We start from the raw sequence: 18149 nt of genomic DNA on the forward strand, positions 1-18149 counted from the left end.
CCCAAAGATACATACTAATCAGTCTGTCAAATGTTGAAGAGATGCAAAAAATCTTGAAAGCAGCAAGAGAAAAACAATCTACTACATACAAGGTAAACCACAGAAGACTGAGTTCAGACTACTCAACTGGCACTATGGAGGCAAGAAAGCAGTGGTATGACATATTCAAGATCCTAAAAGAGAAAGATTTCCAGTCAAATTATCCTTCAAAACTGAGGGAGAGGATGCAAGGGTGGTTCAGTGGTAGAATGCTTACATTTCATGTGGGAGACCCAGGTTCAATTCCCTGACCATGCACCCCCCCCCAAAACAAAACAAAACAAAAAAACTGAGGGAGAGATTAAAATTGTCACAGACAAACAAAGGCTGAGAGAATATGTCAATAAGAGACCAACTCTACAAGAAATACTAAAGGGAGTTCTGCTGGCTGAAAAAAAAAAAAAGATAAAAAAGGGAGGTCTGGAGGAGGGCACAGAATTGAAGAGTACCAGTAAGGGTAACCTGAAAGATAAAAAGAGAAAGAGGAAAAGAATATGTAGATCTGAGAAACAAAATATAAAGGATAAGATAGTGGGTGCAAGAAATAACTTTAAATAACTGTGAATGTTAGTGGACTAAATTTACCAATTAAAAGATGCAGATTGGCAGAATGGATTAAGAAATATAATCCAGATATGTGCTGCTTACAAGAGACTCATCTTAGACACAAGGATATAAGTAGATTGAAAGTGAAAGGATGGAAAAAGATGTTCCATTCAAGCCATAACCAAAAGAAAGCAGGAGTAGCTATATTAATATCAGACAAAATAGACTTTAAATGTAAAAACAGTATAAGAGACAAAGAAAGACACTATAAATTAGTAAAGGGGACAAATAACCAAGAAAAATAATCATGAATGTCTATGCTCCCAAATAAGGAGCTTAAAAATGCATGAGACAGATGTTGGCAAAACTGAGGACAGCGATAGACATTTCAACAATAATAATAGGAGACTTCAATATACCACTCTCCTCTATTGACAGAAAAATCAGAGAATTAATAAGGAAATAGAGAAATTAAACAATCTGATAAATGAATTACACCTAACAGACATATATATGTTGTAACACCCTCAAACACCAGGATATATATTCTTCTCTAGTGGTCATGGAACATTCTCCAGGATAGATCATATGCTGGGGTATAAAACAGGTCTTTATAAATTTTAAAACACTGATATTATTCAAAGAACTTTCTCTGATCACAGTGGAATGAAGCTGGAAATCAATAACCACCAAAGAACAAGAACTTTCATAAATATGTGGAGATTAGATAACGCACTTCTAAATAATGAGTGGGTCAAAGAAGAAATTTGTAGAGAAATCAGTAGCTATTTGGAGACAAATGAAAATGAGAATACAACTTGTCAGAACTCATGGGATGTGGCAAAGGCTGTGCTGAGAGGGAAATGTATTGCCCTAAATGCCTATATTAAAAAAAGGAAAAAAAAGCAAAAATCAAGGACTTATCTGTTCACCTGAAGAAATGTGGGAAAGAACAGCAAACTAACCCCAAAGCAAATAGAAGAAGAGAAATAGAAAAGATAAAAACAGAGTTAAATGAATGGGAGAACAAAAGAGCAATAGAAAGAATCAATAAAAACCAAAAGTTGGTTCTTCAAGAAAATCAATAAAATTGATAGGCCATTAGCAAGACCGACAAAGAAAAAAAGAGAGAGGATGCAAATAAACAAAATCATAAATGAGAACTGGTGCATTACCACAGACCCTGAAGAAATAAAAGAAATATCATAAGAGGATATATGAACAACTATACACCATCAAATTAGACAACTTAGATGAAATGGACACATTCCTGAAGACACATACAAGCTACACTGACTCAAGAAGAAATAGAAAACCTCAAAAAAACAATCACATGGAAAGAGATTCAATCAGTCATCAAAAACCTTCCTAGAAAGAAAAGCCCAGGGCCAGATGGTCTCACAGGGGGATTTTTATCAAACATTCAAAAAGAACGCCAATCCTGCTCAAACTTTTCCAAAAATTAGAGGAAAAAGGAACACTGCCCAACTCATTTTATGTAGTTAGCATCACTTTAATGCCAAAACTGGGTAAAGATGCTACAAGAAAGGAAAAACTACAAATCAATCTCCCTAATGAACACAGATGAAAAAATTCTCAACAAAATATTATCAAATCAAATCTAGCTGCATGTTAAAAGAATTATACACCACTACCAAGAATGCAAGGATGGTTCAACAGAAGAAAATCGGTTAATGTAACATAGCATACTAATAAATTGAAAAGGAAAAATCATAAGATCAACTTGATTGATGCTGAAAAAGCATTCAATAAAATTCAACATCCTTTTCTGATTAAAAAGAAAACACTTCAAAAGGTAGGAATCAAAAGTAACTTCCTCAACATGATAAAAGGTAGCCAGCATCATACTCAATGGTGAGAGGCTGAAAGTTTTCCCCCTAAGATCAGGAACAAGATAAGGGTGCACTCTGTCACCACTATTATTCAACATTCTACTAGAATTGCTAGCAAGAACAATCAGACAGGAAAAAGAAATAAAAGGCATCCAAATTGTAAAGGAATAAATAAAACTTTCATTATTTGCAGATGAAATAATACTACACTTGGAAAATCCTGAGAAATCCACAACGTTACTTGAACTAATAAACAAATTAAGCAAGGTGGCAGGTTATAAAATTAATGTGCAAAAATTGAGGGGTACGATGGTAGTTCAGTGGTAGAATTCTCACCTGCTATGCAGGAGAGTTTAGTTTGATTCCTGGCTCATGCACTTCCCAAAACAAACAAACGAAAGAAACGAACAAAAACAAACAACAGAAAAAAATTCAACAAATGGTAGTGTAATAATGGGATACTCACAGAGCAAAAGCATGAAATGTGACCCTGCCATACAGCATACAAAAAAAAAATCAGTAGTGTTTCTAAACAGAAGCAATGACCTAACCGAGGAATCTGTTAAGGAAAAAATTCTATTCAAAATAGTAATTAAAAGAATTAAGTATCTAGGAATGAACTTAAACTAGGGGTGTAAGGACTTGTACACAGAGAACTACATAACACTGCTAAAAGAAATCAAAGAAGTTCTAAATAGGTGGAAAGACATTCCATGCTCAAGGATAGGATGGTTAAATGTAGTTATGATGGCAGTTCTACCCAAATTGATCTATAGATTCAAAGCAGTACCAATCAAAATTCCAACAACCTACTTTGAAGACTTGGAAAAGGTAGTTACCAAATTCATCTGGCAGGGAAAGAGACCCCAGATAACTAAAAGCATCCCAAAAAAGAAGAATGAAGTGGGATGATTAACACCTCTCGATTTTAAAACTTATTATAAAGCCTCAGTGGTCAAAACAGCATGGTACTGGCATGAAGATAGAAATATTAAACAATAGAATTGGATAAACAACACAGAAATAGACCACAAAATATATGGTAAACTGATCTTCAACAACCTACCCAAATCCACAGAAGTAGGACAAAATAGTCTTTTCAATAAATGGGCATGAAAGAACTGGATTTCAATAGCCAGAAGAATAAAAGAGAACCCTCCTTTACACTCTATACAAAAATTAACTCACAGTAGATCAAACATCTAAATATAAGAACTAGCACCATAAAGCTTCTAGAAGAAAATATAGGGAAACATCTTCAATATCTAGAAATAGGAGGTAGCTTCCTAAACTTTACACCCAAAGCACAAGCAAGAAAATAAAAAATAGATATATAGGAACTCCTCAAAATCAAATGCTTTTGTGCCCCAAAAGACTTTGTCAAAAAGGTGTGGAGGCAGCAAACTCAATGGGAGAAAATATTTGGGAATAACACACTGGATAAAGGTTTGATATCCTGTGAATGTAAAGAAATTACACAACTCAACAACAAAAGAACAAGCAACCCAATTATTAAGTGGGCTAAATATATGAATAGACAGTTTTCTGAAGAGCAAATACAGATGGCTAAAAAGCACATGAAGAGATGCTCATTCTCTTTAGCTATGAGGGCAAAGCAGATCAAGACTACAATGAGATACCATCTTACACCTCTAAGAATGAATGCTATTAAACGAGCAGGAAACTACAAGTATTGGAGAGGATGTGGAGAAATTGGGACAGCTTATGCACTGCTGGTGGGAATGTACAATGGTACAGCCACTATGTAAGTCAGTCTGGGGGGTTCCTCAAAACTAAACATTGAGTTGCCCTAGGACCTGGCAATACCAGTACTCCGTATATACCCAGAAGGGCTGAAGCAGTGACACAAACAGATTTTCACACTGATGTTCATAGCAGTACTATTCACAGTCACCAAAACATGGAAACAATCTGAGTGCCCATCAATAGCGGAGTGAAATAAGAAAATATGGCATATACTATACGATAGAATATTAAGCAGCAGTAAGATAAAATGACATCCTGAATCACATAACAAGATGGATGAGGCTTGAGGACATAATGCTGAGTGAAATAAGCCAGACACAAAAGGACAGATACTGCATGATTCTACTTTTATGACCCTGGTAAAGGTAAAATCGGGGAGTTATAATGCAGAATATAGGGGATCAAGAGATAAAGCTTGAGGTGGTTGAACGGTTAGCTAATGGGGGTGAACTTAATTGTAAGGGAATAGATAGAAGTGAAGGCAGTTCACTAGTGGGTCTATAAGTAATATTACCATATTGAGAGTGAACATGACTGAAAGGAGTTGTATAGACTCATGTGTTCCACCAATTAACAATACAAATTTAAATAAGTTCTTGCCTGAACTACCGCAAAGGTATGAATCTTGTACAAAGAATGTATAATTTCAAGGTATAGGGGGAAAAATGCTATTGCATGCTATGGGCTATGTTTAACAGGAAAATATCAATAGTACCTCAGCAATACCAGGAGTACATAATAGGGGGAGGGACAAGAGTTAGGGGGAGGTTTGGATTTTCAATTTGGTGAGGGTATGTTAATTGACTATCTTACTTTCAGGAACAATTAAATTATCTAAAATTGAGAGTGTTGATGAACTCTTGACTTTGAACATTATACATGAGGCCCTGTAGATGGAGGTAGCTGAAAGACAGATGCACTGACTGAGAAGTAGATTGGCAAACGATAGTGTAAACACATGATCAAACACAGTGCTGCTACAAAAAGGAATGTAGTTTGTGAGGCATGCAATGATGTGAATGAACCTGTGGGACATTTGGAGAAGCAAAATAAACCATAAACAAAAGAGCAAATATGTATGATCTCATTTGGAAAATACTTATAAGAAAACTGGAGCCTAGATCATAAACTATTATAGCAATCACATTTAGTCCAGAGTGGTAACTGTTATTTCTGGATTTTGAGGGGCTGTGTTATATATGCATAACCTGGTATTTAGAGATAAAATTGCAGCCGATCAGGTCGGCATTAAGGTCATTCAGAATACAGGGGTAAGGATGATAGTGCCTGTATTTTAAAACTTCACCTACTCTTCGAGACCAAAGGAAGAAAGGTTTATTATTTTCAGAACTTAGATTTCTGTAGCACATAATCTATCTCAACTGTCTAGATAGGTCATTTAAACAATCTAAACACAGGGAGCCCCGACTAAGAAAGAGGTCCTTCAATCCTGTATAGCTTAATGTAATGCCTGGATACATTCCAGAGTATATTAAGCAGATAATGAAAAAGTACTGGCAAAGCCCCTTGAGGGATGGGAGAAAAAATATGGAACTATTAAACTTCACCACTGGAGAAACACTAAAATACTGTGTCAAACACTAGGGACATCCAAATCAATAGGACAAGCCCTTGATCTTGAGGCTTGCTCTTGTGAAGATTATGCATGTAGTAGAGAAGCTTAGCCTACCTATAGGTATGCCTAAGAGTTACTTCTGGAGGACCTCTTCTGTTGCTTAGATGTGGCCTCTCTCTCTCTAAGCCCAACTCTGCAAGTGAAATCATTGCCCTCCCCCCTATGTGGGACATGACATCCAGGGGTGAAAGTCTCCCTGATGACATAGGAGATGACTCCCAGGGATGAGCCTGGCACTGGCACTGTGGGATCATCAATGCCATCCTGACCAAAAGGGGGGAAAAGAAGTGTAACAAATAAGGTATTAGTGGCAGAGAGAGTTCAAATAGAGTCGAGAGGCTACTCTGGAGGCCACTCTTACATAAGCTTCATTTAGACATTGCTACCTATCATAACATGCCAACCCCCATTCAAAATCATTCCTGCCATTCCTAAAGAATACCTAGGGCATGGTATAAGAGTCTATGGAGGTCCCATACACTAGGGTAACTTTGCAGAAACCTACAACCTCCCGATAGGTCCCTGAACCAGTAAGTCCTGAAATTCCAAGTGACCAGCCTCTCCAGAACATCAACTAGTTCCATCCCCTTATCACATATTATGGACAGCCCCTTCCAACATGAAAAAGTTAGAATAAGCATAGCCCAAATACCCCTAAAGAGTGGGAGAAAGATCAAAGTTGATGGTCAAGTCATACAAAGAAGGGGGGGTTTAACAAATGAGTATGATTGCGGAATCATTATACTGATATTCCGTTTAGTCTCCAGTACCTCAGTGCAGCTAGAAGGAAAAACCTAAGATTGTGGAACTGTAATCCATACCAAACTCTGAAATCTGTTCTACAACTAATTATTGCAATGTACTTTAAAATTTATTGCTTTTTTTTTGTATATATGTTATTTAAAGAGAAGGAGAAGTATAACAGAGAAAATAGGATTTAACAAATGAGTATGACTGCTGAATCATTATATCGATAATTCTTTTGGTCTCCAATGTCTTGGAGCAGCTAAAATAAAAAACAAAAAAATCATGGAACTGTCACCCATACCAAATTTAAAAATCTATTCTATAACTATCTGTCAAAACGTACTTGGAAACGTATTGCTTTTTTTGTATATATGTTATATTTCACAATTTAGAAAAAAAGCCAATCCATTTCTGGTATATTGCATTCCAGCAGCATCAGCAAACTGAAACAGTATCACACCCAGCTATTAGCCTCCACTAATTACCAGCTGATTGCTTTACTTTTCTCAACAATGCCCTGGGCACAAATTGCTCCACATTCTGATCCAATTAAATTCAGGCCCTTTGTAGGGGTAGTTTTTTGTTTGTTTGTTTGTTTTTGGCATGGGCAGGCTCTGGTAATCAAACCCAGGTCTCAAGCATGGCAGGCAAGAATTCTGCCACTGGGCCACTGTTGCTTGTCCTGCAGGGGTAGTTTTCGAGGTCAGTTTTTGATATTTGGTCTGACCCCAGGGTGATACTTTTTAGCAGTCTATTCCACTGTTCTCTCTGGTAAACTCAGTGGTCTATGGTTTAGCTTATTGCTCTAAGGAAACAAGCAGCCTTCTCTTAATTGCTTACTTCTATAATTTCCATTATTTTTAAGGGTGCCCTTAAGCTTGAACTTCCTCACATGTTGGTGGAAATAAAGTCAATTCCTTTAGGGGTACTATGGAACACTCCATTTTTATGGCCTGCCTCTCTTCCTGGGCAAAATTTCTGAGTCACATCCATGATGCTGGGAATAAGCTCAGTGGCCTGCTTCTCTCATAGTGACACCCCTACTTGATGAGTATGGTGCTGGGCTGAGGCAGTAGCCTCACTTCTGCCTTGGTTGTGAGCTGAGGGATGGATATTGGGATCCCTGTATTCTTGATGTGCCAGATCTGAGTAGAGCCTCCTCTCTATGAGTTGGGGGAAAAGAAATGCCTGATGTCTTAGCCACAGCTTCCTGGAATATAGATTGTGCAATATATAGCTGGAGGAGATGAGAAGTGCAGGTTGCTTGCCCCTCCTGGGAAGATACGATAGCCCCCAACTGAGGGGGGGTCCAAGGAGTAGTATGTTTTTACTGCACCCACCTGGAATGGAGTCTGTTATACTGACTGGAAGCAGGGAGGGAAAGAGTAGGTCATGGTCCAAATGGATAGACTCACTTTTCTTACCAACTTTTAGTAGATTTTTTTGTTTGTTTCTTCATTTGCATATGCCTTTAGGATCATTTCTGAAACTTTAAATGCTTGCTTTTTTATAATTTTCACCAGTTATCCACATTTTCCTGTAAAGTAGGTCTACAGGGCTCTTCATGCCACCATTCTGGAAGTTGCCACTCCATGCTGTTTTTCTGCTGCAGTTGTTGAGTGTCATGGTCAGGTTCATGTGTCAACTTGGTCAAGTTGTGGTACCTGTTTGTCTGGTTGGGCAAATGCTGGCCTGTCTGTTGCAATGAGGACATTTCATAGAATTAGATCATGATCACATCAGCTGCATCCACAGCTGATTCTATTTGTAATCAGCCAAAAGGGAGTGTCTTCTGCAATGAGTGATGCTTAATCTAATCACGGGAAGCCTTTTAAGGAGGATTCAGAAGAGACAGGCTCTCTTCCTGCTTTGACTGGTGAGTCTCTCCTGTGGAGTTCATCCAGACCTTCCATCAGAATTGTCAGCTTCACAGCCTGCCCCACAGATTTTGGACTCTGCGTTCCCATGGTCATGTGAGACACTTTAATAAATTTTATAGTTGTGAGCGTTCCCTGTTGATTCTGTTTCTCTAGAGAACCCTAACTAATACATTGAGTGTCTACAATATGGATCTCAGGTTGTCTCAATAAATTATTATATTCATGGAGTGATCTTACAAGGGGTGGAAGAAAAGGGCAACAGAACCCTGATAACACTGTTTAAGACCCTGGATCTAGCCAGGCTTGCTATCCACCCTATCATCCGGAATTTGCAGTTGGATAAGTCAGTAAGTTTCCTTCTTGACTTAGCTAGGTGGAAGTGCATATATTTCTTACATGTAACCAAGAGTTGTAGCTAATATCTTGAATGCAAAACCTGTAACAGTGTATGAGTAAATAATAAATATTGCGTAAAGATTGTTTAGTAAAACTGGTATCTAGAACTAATCTTGTCTCAATAAGTTACAGCCTCTTTATGCTTGATGAAATATATAGATAAAATTTATGGCATGTGTTGGTTAAGTTCATGTGTCAACTTGACTAGGCTACAGTATCCAGTTGTTTGGTCAAGCAAGCATTGATTGGCTAGATTGTTACTATAAGATTATTTCATGAATTGAAATCATTAGCCAGTTGATTGCATCTGTGGCTGATTACAATAAACAAAGGAGACTGTTTTCAGTAATGAGAAAAGTCTTATTGAAGCACTTGAAAACCTTTAAGGGAGAACTGATGATTTTACCAATTAGAATTTCCATCTACTTCAGCTAACCAGTTTCTTCTGGGGGAATTCATTGAAACCATCATCAGAGTTCCCAAATTGTGACCTGCCCTATGAAATTCAGATTGCCAATCCCCACATCATGTGAGTCAATTCCTAGAATAAAGCTCATAATATTTGTACATGTATGTGTGTGTGTGCACATATACAGTTGTTTCCCTGGAGAACCCTAACTAATAATACATGATGCTTCCAGTTGATGCTCCTGTTAATAAAGATTTATAATATATTCCTATATGTCTGCCAATATTCATTAATGCCTAAAGACTTGGTTCCAAGGAATTCTCAATGGTAATTGCTAATGATATTTGCAATATTTGCAAAGGTAGAATAGTAATAGTAGAATAATAAAAAGACCTAAAAATTCAAGGAAACCTTCCTTTTCCATCAGCCTACAGCTAAGTTACTGGAACATCTTTGTTAAGATGCAAGTTTCCAAACATTGAGACTAATTACAGGCCTCTCTAATAAGCCATAAGTGAGAAAAAGGGAGAATTTTATGTTGTTGTCCTCTATTTGATATATATAATCTAGGTAATCTGACATTTGTTTATCTGGTCAATGTTTTTTGAACATTTTGAAATGAGTTTATTGGACAACATGGAGTCAGAAAAATCTCAGGATAAATTTACAAGGTCAAAGTTGTAGCTACTGTATCTTTCTCTCTTGATAATAGCCTTTCCTAACTCCTTGCTTCTCACTGCTACCCTTCAAATGTGGATGTTTATGGCAAGCACTGAGAAGAAGAAAGACATGGGACATTATTATAATCTTGGGACTTATTAAATCTTTGTGAAAATTACCTTTTCCCCTGGATGTGGCCTGGATAACACCTTACTTACTCACATTAGCATTATGGGTGCTGCTTGCCAAAAAAAATCTGCCATCCCGATGGTCTCTGTCATGTTTTCAATATCTCTAAAACCCCCACAAAGCCACAATTACTGAAAAGATGGGTCTTTTTAATCAAACGGCCATAGTGTGTAGTGAAATATGCAGATCCATTACAAAATCTCAGTAATTACAAATAACTGGAAGGATGGTCATGTCAGTTCATGAAACTCAATCACTCTTACAGAAACAAAGGCTTTCTAGCATATATAATAAAGGAAACAATCAAATTTTACTAAGGAAAAAGGGAAAACTCCAAGATCAACTTTTTAAAAACTTTTTTCTTATTGTATAACACATACACAAAGCAAAGAAAGAAAGAAGCAATAATTTTCAAAGCACACTTCAACAAGTAGTTACAGAACAGATTTCAGAATTTTCATGGGTTACCATTCCATCACCTCAGATTTTTCTAGCTGCTCCAAAACACTGGAGGCTAGAAGGAATATTAATATAGTGATTCAGCAGCCACACTCATTTGTTAAATCCCATTTTCTCTGTTATACTTCCTTCTTCTTCTTTAATTTTTCTCCCAATCTATACGGATCTTAGTCAAGAGGAGTGATGTTGATTGGGGTTATAGTGATAAGTAGTACAATTTACTCATTTTAGAGTTTCACAAATACAGTTCTCCTGTCGATGACCACAGATTGTAATTTACCTTGGATATTTTATATAGGTCTTCTGGTTAAGATCCTTATGATACTCTATATATTTTAATGTTAGACCAATTGTGAGCCTCTGAGATAAATTTTAATGAACAGATTTGATTTACTTGCAATCATGTTGTTTTAGACACTTTAAGCTTCTGAATTCTCTGAAGGCAGATGACTTTGAGAGCTTACTCAATCTGTAATTTAGTTTACACTGCTAACTACCTAAACCATTTGTGCCAGTTTGAAATTATTATATACCCCAGAAAAACCATGTTTTAATCCTGATCCAATCTGGTGGGGCCAGACCTATTGTTTAAGGTGGGAAACTTTGATTTGATTGTTTCCATGGAGATGTGACACACCCAGTTGTGGGTGTGGCCTTTTGGTTAGATTCCTCCCATGGAGATTCAGCACACAATTGTGGGTATGGTCCTTTGCCTAGATGGAGTGATGATGCCACCCATTCAGGGTGCATGTTGATTAGTTTACTAGAGTCCTTTAAAAAGGGAAACATTTTGGAGAAACCTAATATGCAAATGCTTGGAGAACAGTTGCTTTAGAGCTGACAGAGACATGGATGTTGGGAGATGCTTTGAGAGTCAACAGAACCAACATGAGACCCAGATGTTCGGAAATGCAGAACCCAGCACACATCACCATATGCCTTCCTGTGAGATGTTAAGCAAGTCAGAACCTGGAAGGAACCAAGGGAAGCCAAGAGTTGAAACCCAGCCCCAAAGGAGCCAAGTGAGAAACCTCCACAGGAAACGGAGGCTGAAAGTAAAACAGCCTAGGAGCAAGGGACCAGCAGATGACAGCCATGTGACTTCCCAGCTGACAGAATTGTTCTGGACAACATCAGCCTTTCTTGAATGAAGGTAACCTCTTGTTGGTGCCTTAATTTGGACATTTTCACAGACTTAGAACTGTAACTCACAACCTAATAAATTATTTATTTAAAAGTCAATCCATGGGTACACAGGTGTTTCAGTGGTTAGAATGCCTGCCTTCCATTACAGGAGACCTGTGTTCATTTCCCAGACCATGGACTCCAAAAAAAAAAAAAAGACATTCCATTTCTGGTATATTATAGTCCAACAGCTTTAACAAACCAATAAACCATTATTTATAGAAGTTGAAAAGTAAACTTCTATAGCTTTCTGAGGCTTCAAAAATCATGAATTAGCGGGATCTGAATTCCACTAACTCTACTTGAGAATTTAATAGGCTTGAGTTGCAAACACTTGTGTTCTGATATTAGTCTGATATTAAAATCTTAGCTTGTACATTCCAGTAGCCTTGGTTCTTGAAGACAATTGCATAACTATAGCTTTTACAATATGACTGTATGATTGTGAAAACCTTGTGTTTGATGTTTGTTTTGTCCACGTATGGACAAATGAGTAAAAATATAAGGACAATAAATAAATAAATAATAGGGAGGGATAAGGGGTAAAAAAAATTGAGTAGATTGCAATACTAGTGGTTAATGAGAGGGAGGGGTAAAGGGTATGGGATGTATGAGTTTTTTCTTTTTATTTATTTTCCTGGAATGATGAGAATGTTCTAGAAGTGATCATGGTGATGAATATACAACTATGTGATAATATTGTGAGCCATAGATTGTACACCATGTATGGACTGAATGTGTGTGAAGATACATCAATAAAAATATTAAAAAAAAAGAAAAAGAAAAAGAAAAAGAAATCTTAGCTTGGAAAGGGTCTGCTCTGCTGCAAGAGACAGACCCTCAGAAAGTGGGTAAGACTCTGGTTCGCAGCTACTTGACCACCTGCTAAATTATTTGCATTTTAGGGTCTCCATCTTTTCTGTGCTGTCTTAGCAGCACACCTGATTTTAGTTTTATACAGATGAATTCAAGAAAACAACGTCACCTAGACTTTACTTCAAATTGCCTCAAGGACCAATACATCTCACCAATGGTCCCAAATTCCACATTCATAATCTGCTTCTATGATACACAACTGGGAAAAGTTAAATGTCCTGTTGACCGCAATTTCCATTTATTATTTTTAAAGAAGGGCTAGTTTCAATAATCAGAAGCAAATAAGGAATACCAGCACCCACTTGTTACTCAAAATGGAAAACTTAGCTGGGAATAAATGAAAACCAACAGGTAGTTCTGATTTACTTTTAATAGTTGGAAAGAAAGTCACAATTCAAGGTCAGGGAAAATTCAAATGTGGTTTCACTGGGTTGCTAATATCTTGAACAGACTGAAGAACAATTTTCTAGCATTAAGCTTGGCTTTTTAATGCTTTTTAAATTTTTTTCCTAAAGCAGAGACAAGAAGCAGAAACCTGAAATTTCTTCTTATCTTCTCAAATGGTCATTAGCTTTTACCTGATCATTCTAGAGATTTTAGCTCCAACCTGGGGTAAATCATCCTTCTTCCCTCCTTCCCTCCCTTCCTCCCTCCTTCCATCCACATATGTCCATCCTTTCTTAAAAATTCTGTTTTGTTTTATTTTTCATTTAAAAATTTCTAACATTTGCAAACACTCTATGCCCACACAAGCAACAGCTTCCTCTTCCTTCCTTCCCCATTCCCTGGTAACATCTAAGCTACTTTGTTCCTACAAATATGCTATTTCTAAATATTTCCTATAAGTGAAATCATACAGTAATTGTCCTTGGTAGTCTTTTATTACTCTCAGCTTTTTATACAATTAATTCCATCTTTCAACATGTGTAAAGGTCTGCAGCAGACAAGCCATCTAGTGAGTAAACATGGGCAGCAGATAAGCACCAACAATGCATCCAAACTTGGTTCTTCTCACAGGTCGCTACGCAGAAAATCCCCAAAATGCTACTCATCGTTTAGGGCTCCTGGACCAATAAAAAATCGGCCTCCTCCTGCTTGGATGTCTCCCAGGCAAGTCTATATAAAAAAAATATCTCAAATTGAACTCACTCTCTCTCCGTACTAAAACAGCTCTTACTCAAGTTGTTTTCATCTCAGCAAATGGTACCATCATCTATTTATTAGGCTAAACCATAATCGCCTTTTTGCTAATTAGTTGTTCAGGTCAGAAACCTAGGTAAAATTATCATCATCTGACTCCCCTTCAACTCTTAAAACCAGTCAGTATCAAGGGCCAATAAATTCTGTTTCTCAGGTAGGTTCTGAATCCATCCAACCATCATAGACAAATCATCATTAATTAACCTCACCAATTACACTGTCTACATGGTAACTAACCAGTATGTCCTCTTTAAAACACAAATCAGACAATCTCACTTCCATGCTGCAAGTCATTCAAGGCCTTCCCACTGCCCTTCAGACAAAGGTCAAACACCCCAACATGGCCCAAAGGGCCTGCAAGCTCTCATCATGCCTGCTGCCCTCTTCGGCCTCACCTCACTATTTTCCAGTCACTGTGACCTTCTTTTATTTTCTCAAACATGCTCCTTCCCACCTCAGAGTCTTTGAACATACTGTTCCATCTGCCTGGAAGCCTCTTCTCTCTCACAATCCACCCAGTCCTTTGTCACCCCATGATCCCTATTCCTCCTTCATTCATGTCTCAGCTTAAATGCCACTGCCTCAAGAGAACCTTTTCTGACCTCTCTCAGACCAGAAGGGGATGCCATGTTACACATGTGCAGTAGACTCTTCACCACAGCACTTATCATGCTTGAATGACTTGTTCAATGCCTGGATGCTCTGTTAGACTCATGTTCCAAGAGGGCAAGACAGCTGTCCTGTTCACTACCGTATCGCCATCACCATGCCAGGACCTAGCATCCAATGGGTACTCAATAAGTGTTTAATGGAGGCAGCAAACATTTCCCTCTTCAAAGGTACACTCTCTGCTCAATAATAGTTCTCAGTTTTGATTCATCTTAAATGATTTTTCTATTTAGCATTTTTAAGGGAAATAAAAGCATTCGATTCAAAAATTCAAAATCGAAAAAGTAAACCAGAACTCTGGACCCTTTTGGAATTGTCCCCTGGTGTGGCTCTATCTGGTAGCAGTTATTGTTATAAGAGGAATAATCATAATCACCACTAACATTTACAGAGGTCCAGTGTTGTGCCAAGCTTATCAAGGAAACTGAGTCTTAGAAAACCTGGGGAATTTGCTGAGGTTCACCCAGTTAGTAAATGGTGGAGCCGCTGCCACAAAGACCCATGGTGAAGAACCTGCTTTGGGGGCTCTCAGTCCCTCAGTCATTTGGAAAGACAACTTTAGGACAGAGGGGTCCTCTCTGAAGACAAAGAGCATCCATTACAGAATCCCAGAGTGTCTCTAAACAAATCCCAGCTAATTCACCATCTTTCTAAGAGCAAGTCTCTTCCAAGCTGCCTCTTATTAAAACCAGGTGTTCTTACCGGAAGAAAGAGTCTCTGAGCAGCACAGGGTTTGAATAATTTCTTCCATTCCTGAGGGTTTCCAACAGAAAATGTGATGGGGTAGATTCTGTGCTCAAATTTCTTTGTGTATAAGTCAGGCCACTGTCGTAGCTGAAAAATACAGAAGGCAAGAAGAGGGTTATTAGACCTCAAGAAAAATGGAAAACACCTGCAAAGACTTTGGATGGTCAAATGGAAATTATTTGCGCAACTTACATAGAAAATCTAACTTCATCTCCACAATTAATGTTCACCGAATGAAAGACCAATTTTCCCCTATCCAAACTGCTATGATTTTGAAAATTAAAATTCAGAGTTGGCAGGGTGTTGGAAAACTGGCACCTAAATTTGAACAAACTTTCAAGACAGAAATTTAGCAACTGCTAATAAAAAACTCTATAAGTAGAGATATATCGACTTTTACCGCAATGAAGTTTTGTAGTAACAAAATACAGGAACAAACTTAAGTGTGCAGTGTTAAGGAATTGAGTAAATTAACTAGGATAGAGCTATGTTAATGTGCAGTTAAAATAAAGGAGCTCTCTCTTGTAATGAAACAGAAAAATGTGTTTGATAGGTTTTTTAAAAATCAAAATGGAAAAAAATTTATAAATAGTTCTGTTTTATAGAGAACAAATGTATGCATATGTCTTTATATATATAAAAAATCTGGATGTTGGAAGTAGGTGCCTCTGGAGGTGATGTAGTGATCTTATTTTCTAAATTTCCATTTCTTATTCTTTAAAACTCTTATGGCCTCTTTTACTTTGCTTGCATATATTACATTTTTTACAAAGAACTTTTAATGCTTACTCATTGTTACAATAATTCCACTTCTAGGAATTTATCATAAGGAAAAATTCCAAAAGGGCACGGAGACTTGTTATAAGGTTGTTTACTGCAGTATTGTTTGTAACAGCAAATAACTAGGAACAATCTAATTACGAGATGGGTTAAATTAGGTCCGGGGCACACAATAACAGATGCAGCCTTTGGTGATGATGTTGTCGAACCGAGGTGGGTAAACTATGGTATGCCAGCCTAGCCCAGCCTGCCACCTGTTTTTGTAAAGGCCCAAGCTAAGAATGGTTTTGGCATCTTTAAATAGTTGGGAAAAAATGAAAACAAGAGTAATATTTTATGACACATGAAAATGATATGAAATTTAAATTTCAGGTCCACAATTAAGTTTAACTGGGCACTACCATGCCTATTTGCTTATTTAATGTCTGTGGCTTCTTTTGTGCTAAACAGCAGAGTTGTGTAGGCACGACAGACACTGCACAGCCTGCAACTCCTAATGCAGTTACTATCTGATCTTTCACAGAACAAGCTGGCCGGTCCCTGCTTTGGAAGTAATTCAGTAATGTAAGTGTCAATGATATAAAAGAGGATGCATGGTATGATCCCATTTCTGATGTTGATATGAATATTAAAAAAAAGAATGAAAATAAATACCTCAAAATATTGTCTTCCCTGGGCATTAGTATACTGGCTGATTCTTTTTTTTACATTTACGATTTTCTGAAATTACTGGGCTTCTTTACAATATATATATATATCTCTTATAAACTCACATTTAAAATTTGTAAAAATGTACCCACTGGGAACACTTTGAGTTTGTAGTTCTGGATGGATGCCGGGGAGAGAAATCTCAGAATGAGAAAGCAAAAGGGACAAATATTTGACAACTGATTTTTGAAGGGCACTGACCATTCAGAACAGACAGCGGGCACAAATCCCCACTATAAGTGCCACTGCCCAGCAGCCCAAATCAGTGGTCGGAGAATATGGAGTTCTGTGGTCTACCGTTTCCTTGACTTCCTAATTTTTAGCATCCTGTCTTCAAAGGGGTTTAATCTACCTTTGCCAACTTAAGCCTTTTAACAGAAGATTCAGTCATTTGTATTTGTAACTATCTATATATTTGAATACATGTCTACCACTTATTTAATGCTGTAGGTCCCACTTTTTATGTTTCTCTTCTCTTCCTTTCTTGACCTCTTTTAAATTGACTGAGATTTTCTTTCTTTCCCACTCCCACATTCTCTTTTCTTCCCTCCACCCTTTTGGAAGATTAGCACACCACATTATTTTTTAGTACTTATCTTGGAAATTTTAGCATGTATATAAAATCAAAAGTTAATCAATAGCCTGATCATACTATTGAATTATACAAGAACCACAGAATGTTCATACTACACAATACAATTGTTAGTATTTTACCTTAGTCTGCTTTTTAAAAATTAGCCCTACAACTATGATATTATTTTTATATCATTAGTCTTTAATTAATTTAACCACATGTTTATCATGTTCTTTACTCACTCCATCTGGCTAGAACTTCCAACACAATGTTGAATAATAGTGGTGATAGTGGACATCCTTCTCTTGTTCCTGATCTTAGGGGGAAAGTTTTCAGTTTTTCCCCATTGAGGATGATGTTAGCTGTGGGTTTTTCATATATTCTCTTTACCATGTTTAGGAAGTTCCCTTCTATTCCTATTCTTTGAGGTGTTTTCAACAAGAGAGGATCTTGAATTTTGTCAGATGTCTTTTCTGCATCAGTCAAGATGATCATATGTTTTTTCTGCTTTGACTTGTTGATATGGTGTATTACATTAATTGAATTTCTTATGTTGAACCATCCTTGCATACCTGGGATGAAGCCTACTTGGTCATGGTGTATAATTCTTTTAATGTGTTGCTGGATTCGATTTGCTAGAATTTTGTTGAGGATTTTTGCATCTATACTCATACAAGAGATTGGTCTGTAATTTTCTTTTCTTGTAGTATCTTTGTCTGACTTTGGTATGAGGGTGATGTTGGCTTCATAGAATGAGTTAGGTAGCTTTCCCTCCTCTTCAATTTTTTTGAAGAGTTTGAGCAAGATTGGAACTAATTCTTTCTTGAAT

The 18149-nt window shown here is 37.2% G+C and overlaps 1 protein-coding gene across 1 annotated transcript in view; it reads right to left on the minus strand.

Annotated features, from left to right (window-relative positions):
* The window catches only part of GXYLT2 (glucoside xylosyltransferase 2), a 154870-nt gene that overhangs the window by 92999 nt on the left and 43722 nt on the right, over window positions 1-18149 (minus strand). Inside the window, exon 3 of the mRNA XM_077128688.1 lies at window positions 15214-15345. Within this exon, the coding sequence (XP_076984803.1) occupies window positions 15214-15345 (132 nt within the window). The remainder of the gene's footprint in view (window positions 1-15213; window positions 15346-18149) is intronic.

Source organism: Tamandua tetradactyla, chromosome 15 (genome assembly GCF_023851605.1).
Source record: "Tamandua tetradactyla isolate mTamTet1 chromosome 15, mTamTet1.pri, whole genome shotgun sequence".
NCBI classification, from domain to species: domain Eukaryota; kingdom Metazoa; phylum Chordata; class Mammalia; order Pilosa; family Myrmecophagidae; genus Tamandua; species Tamandua tetradactyla.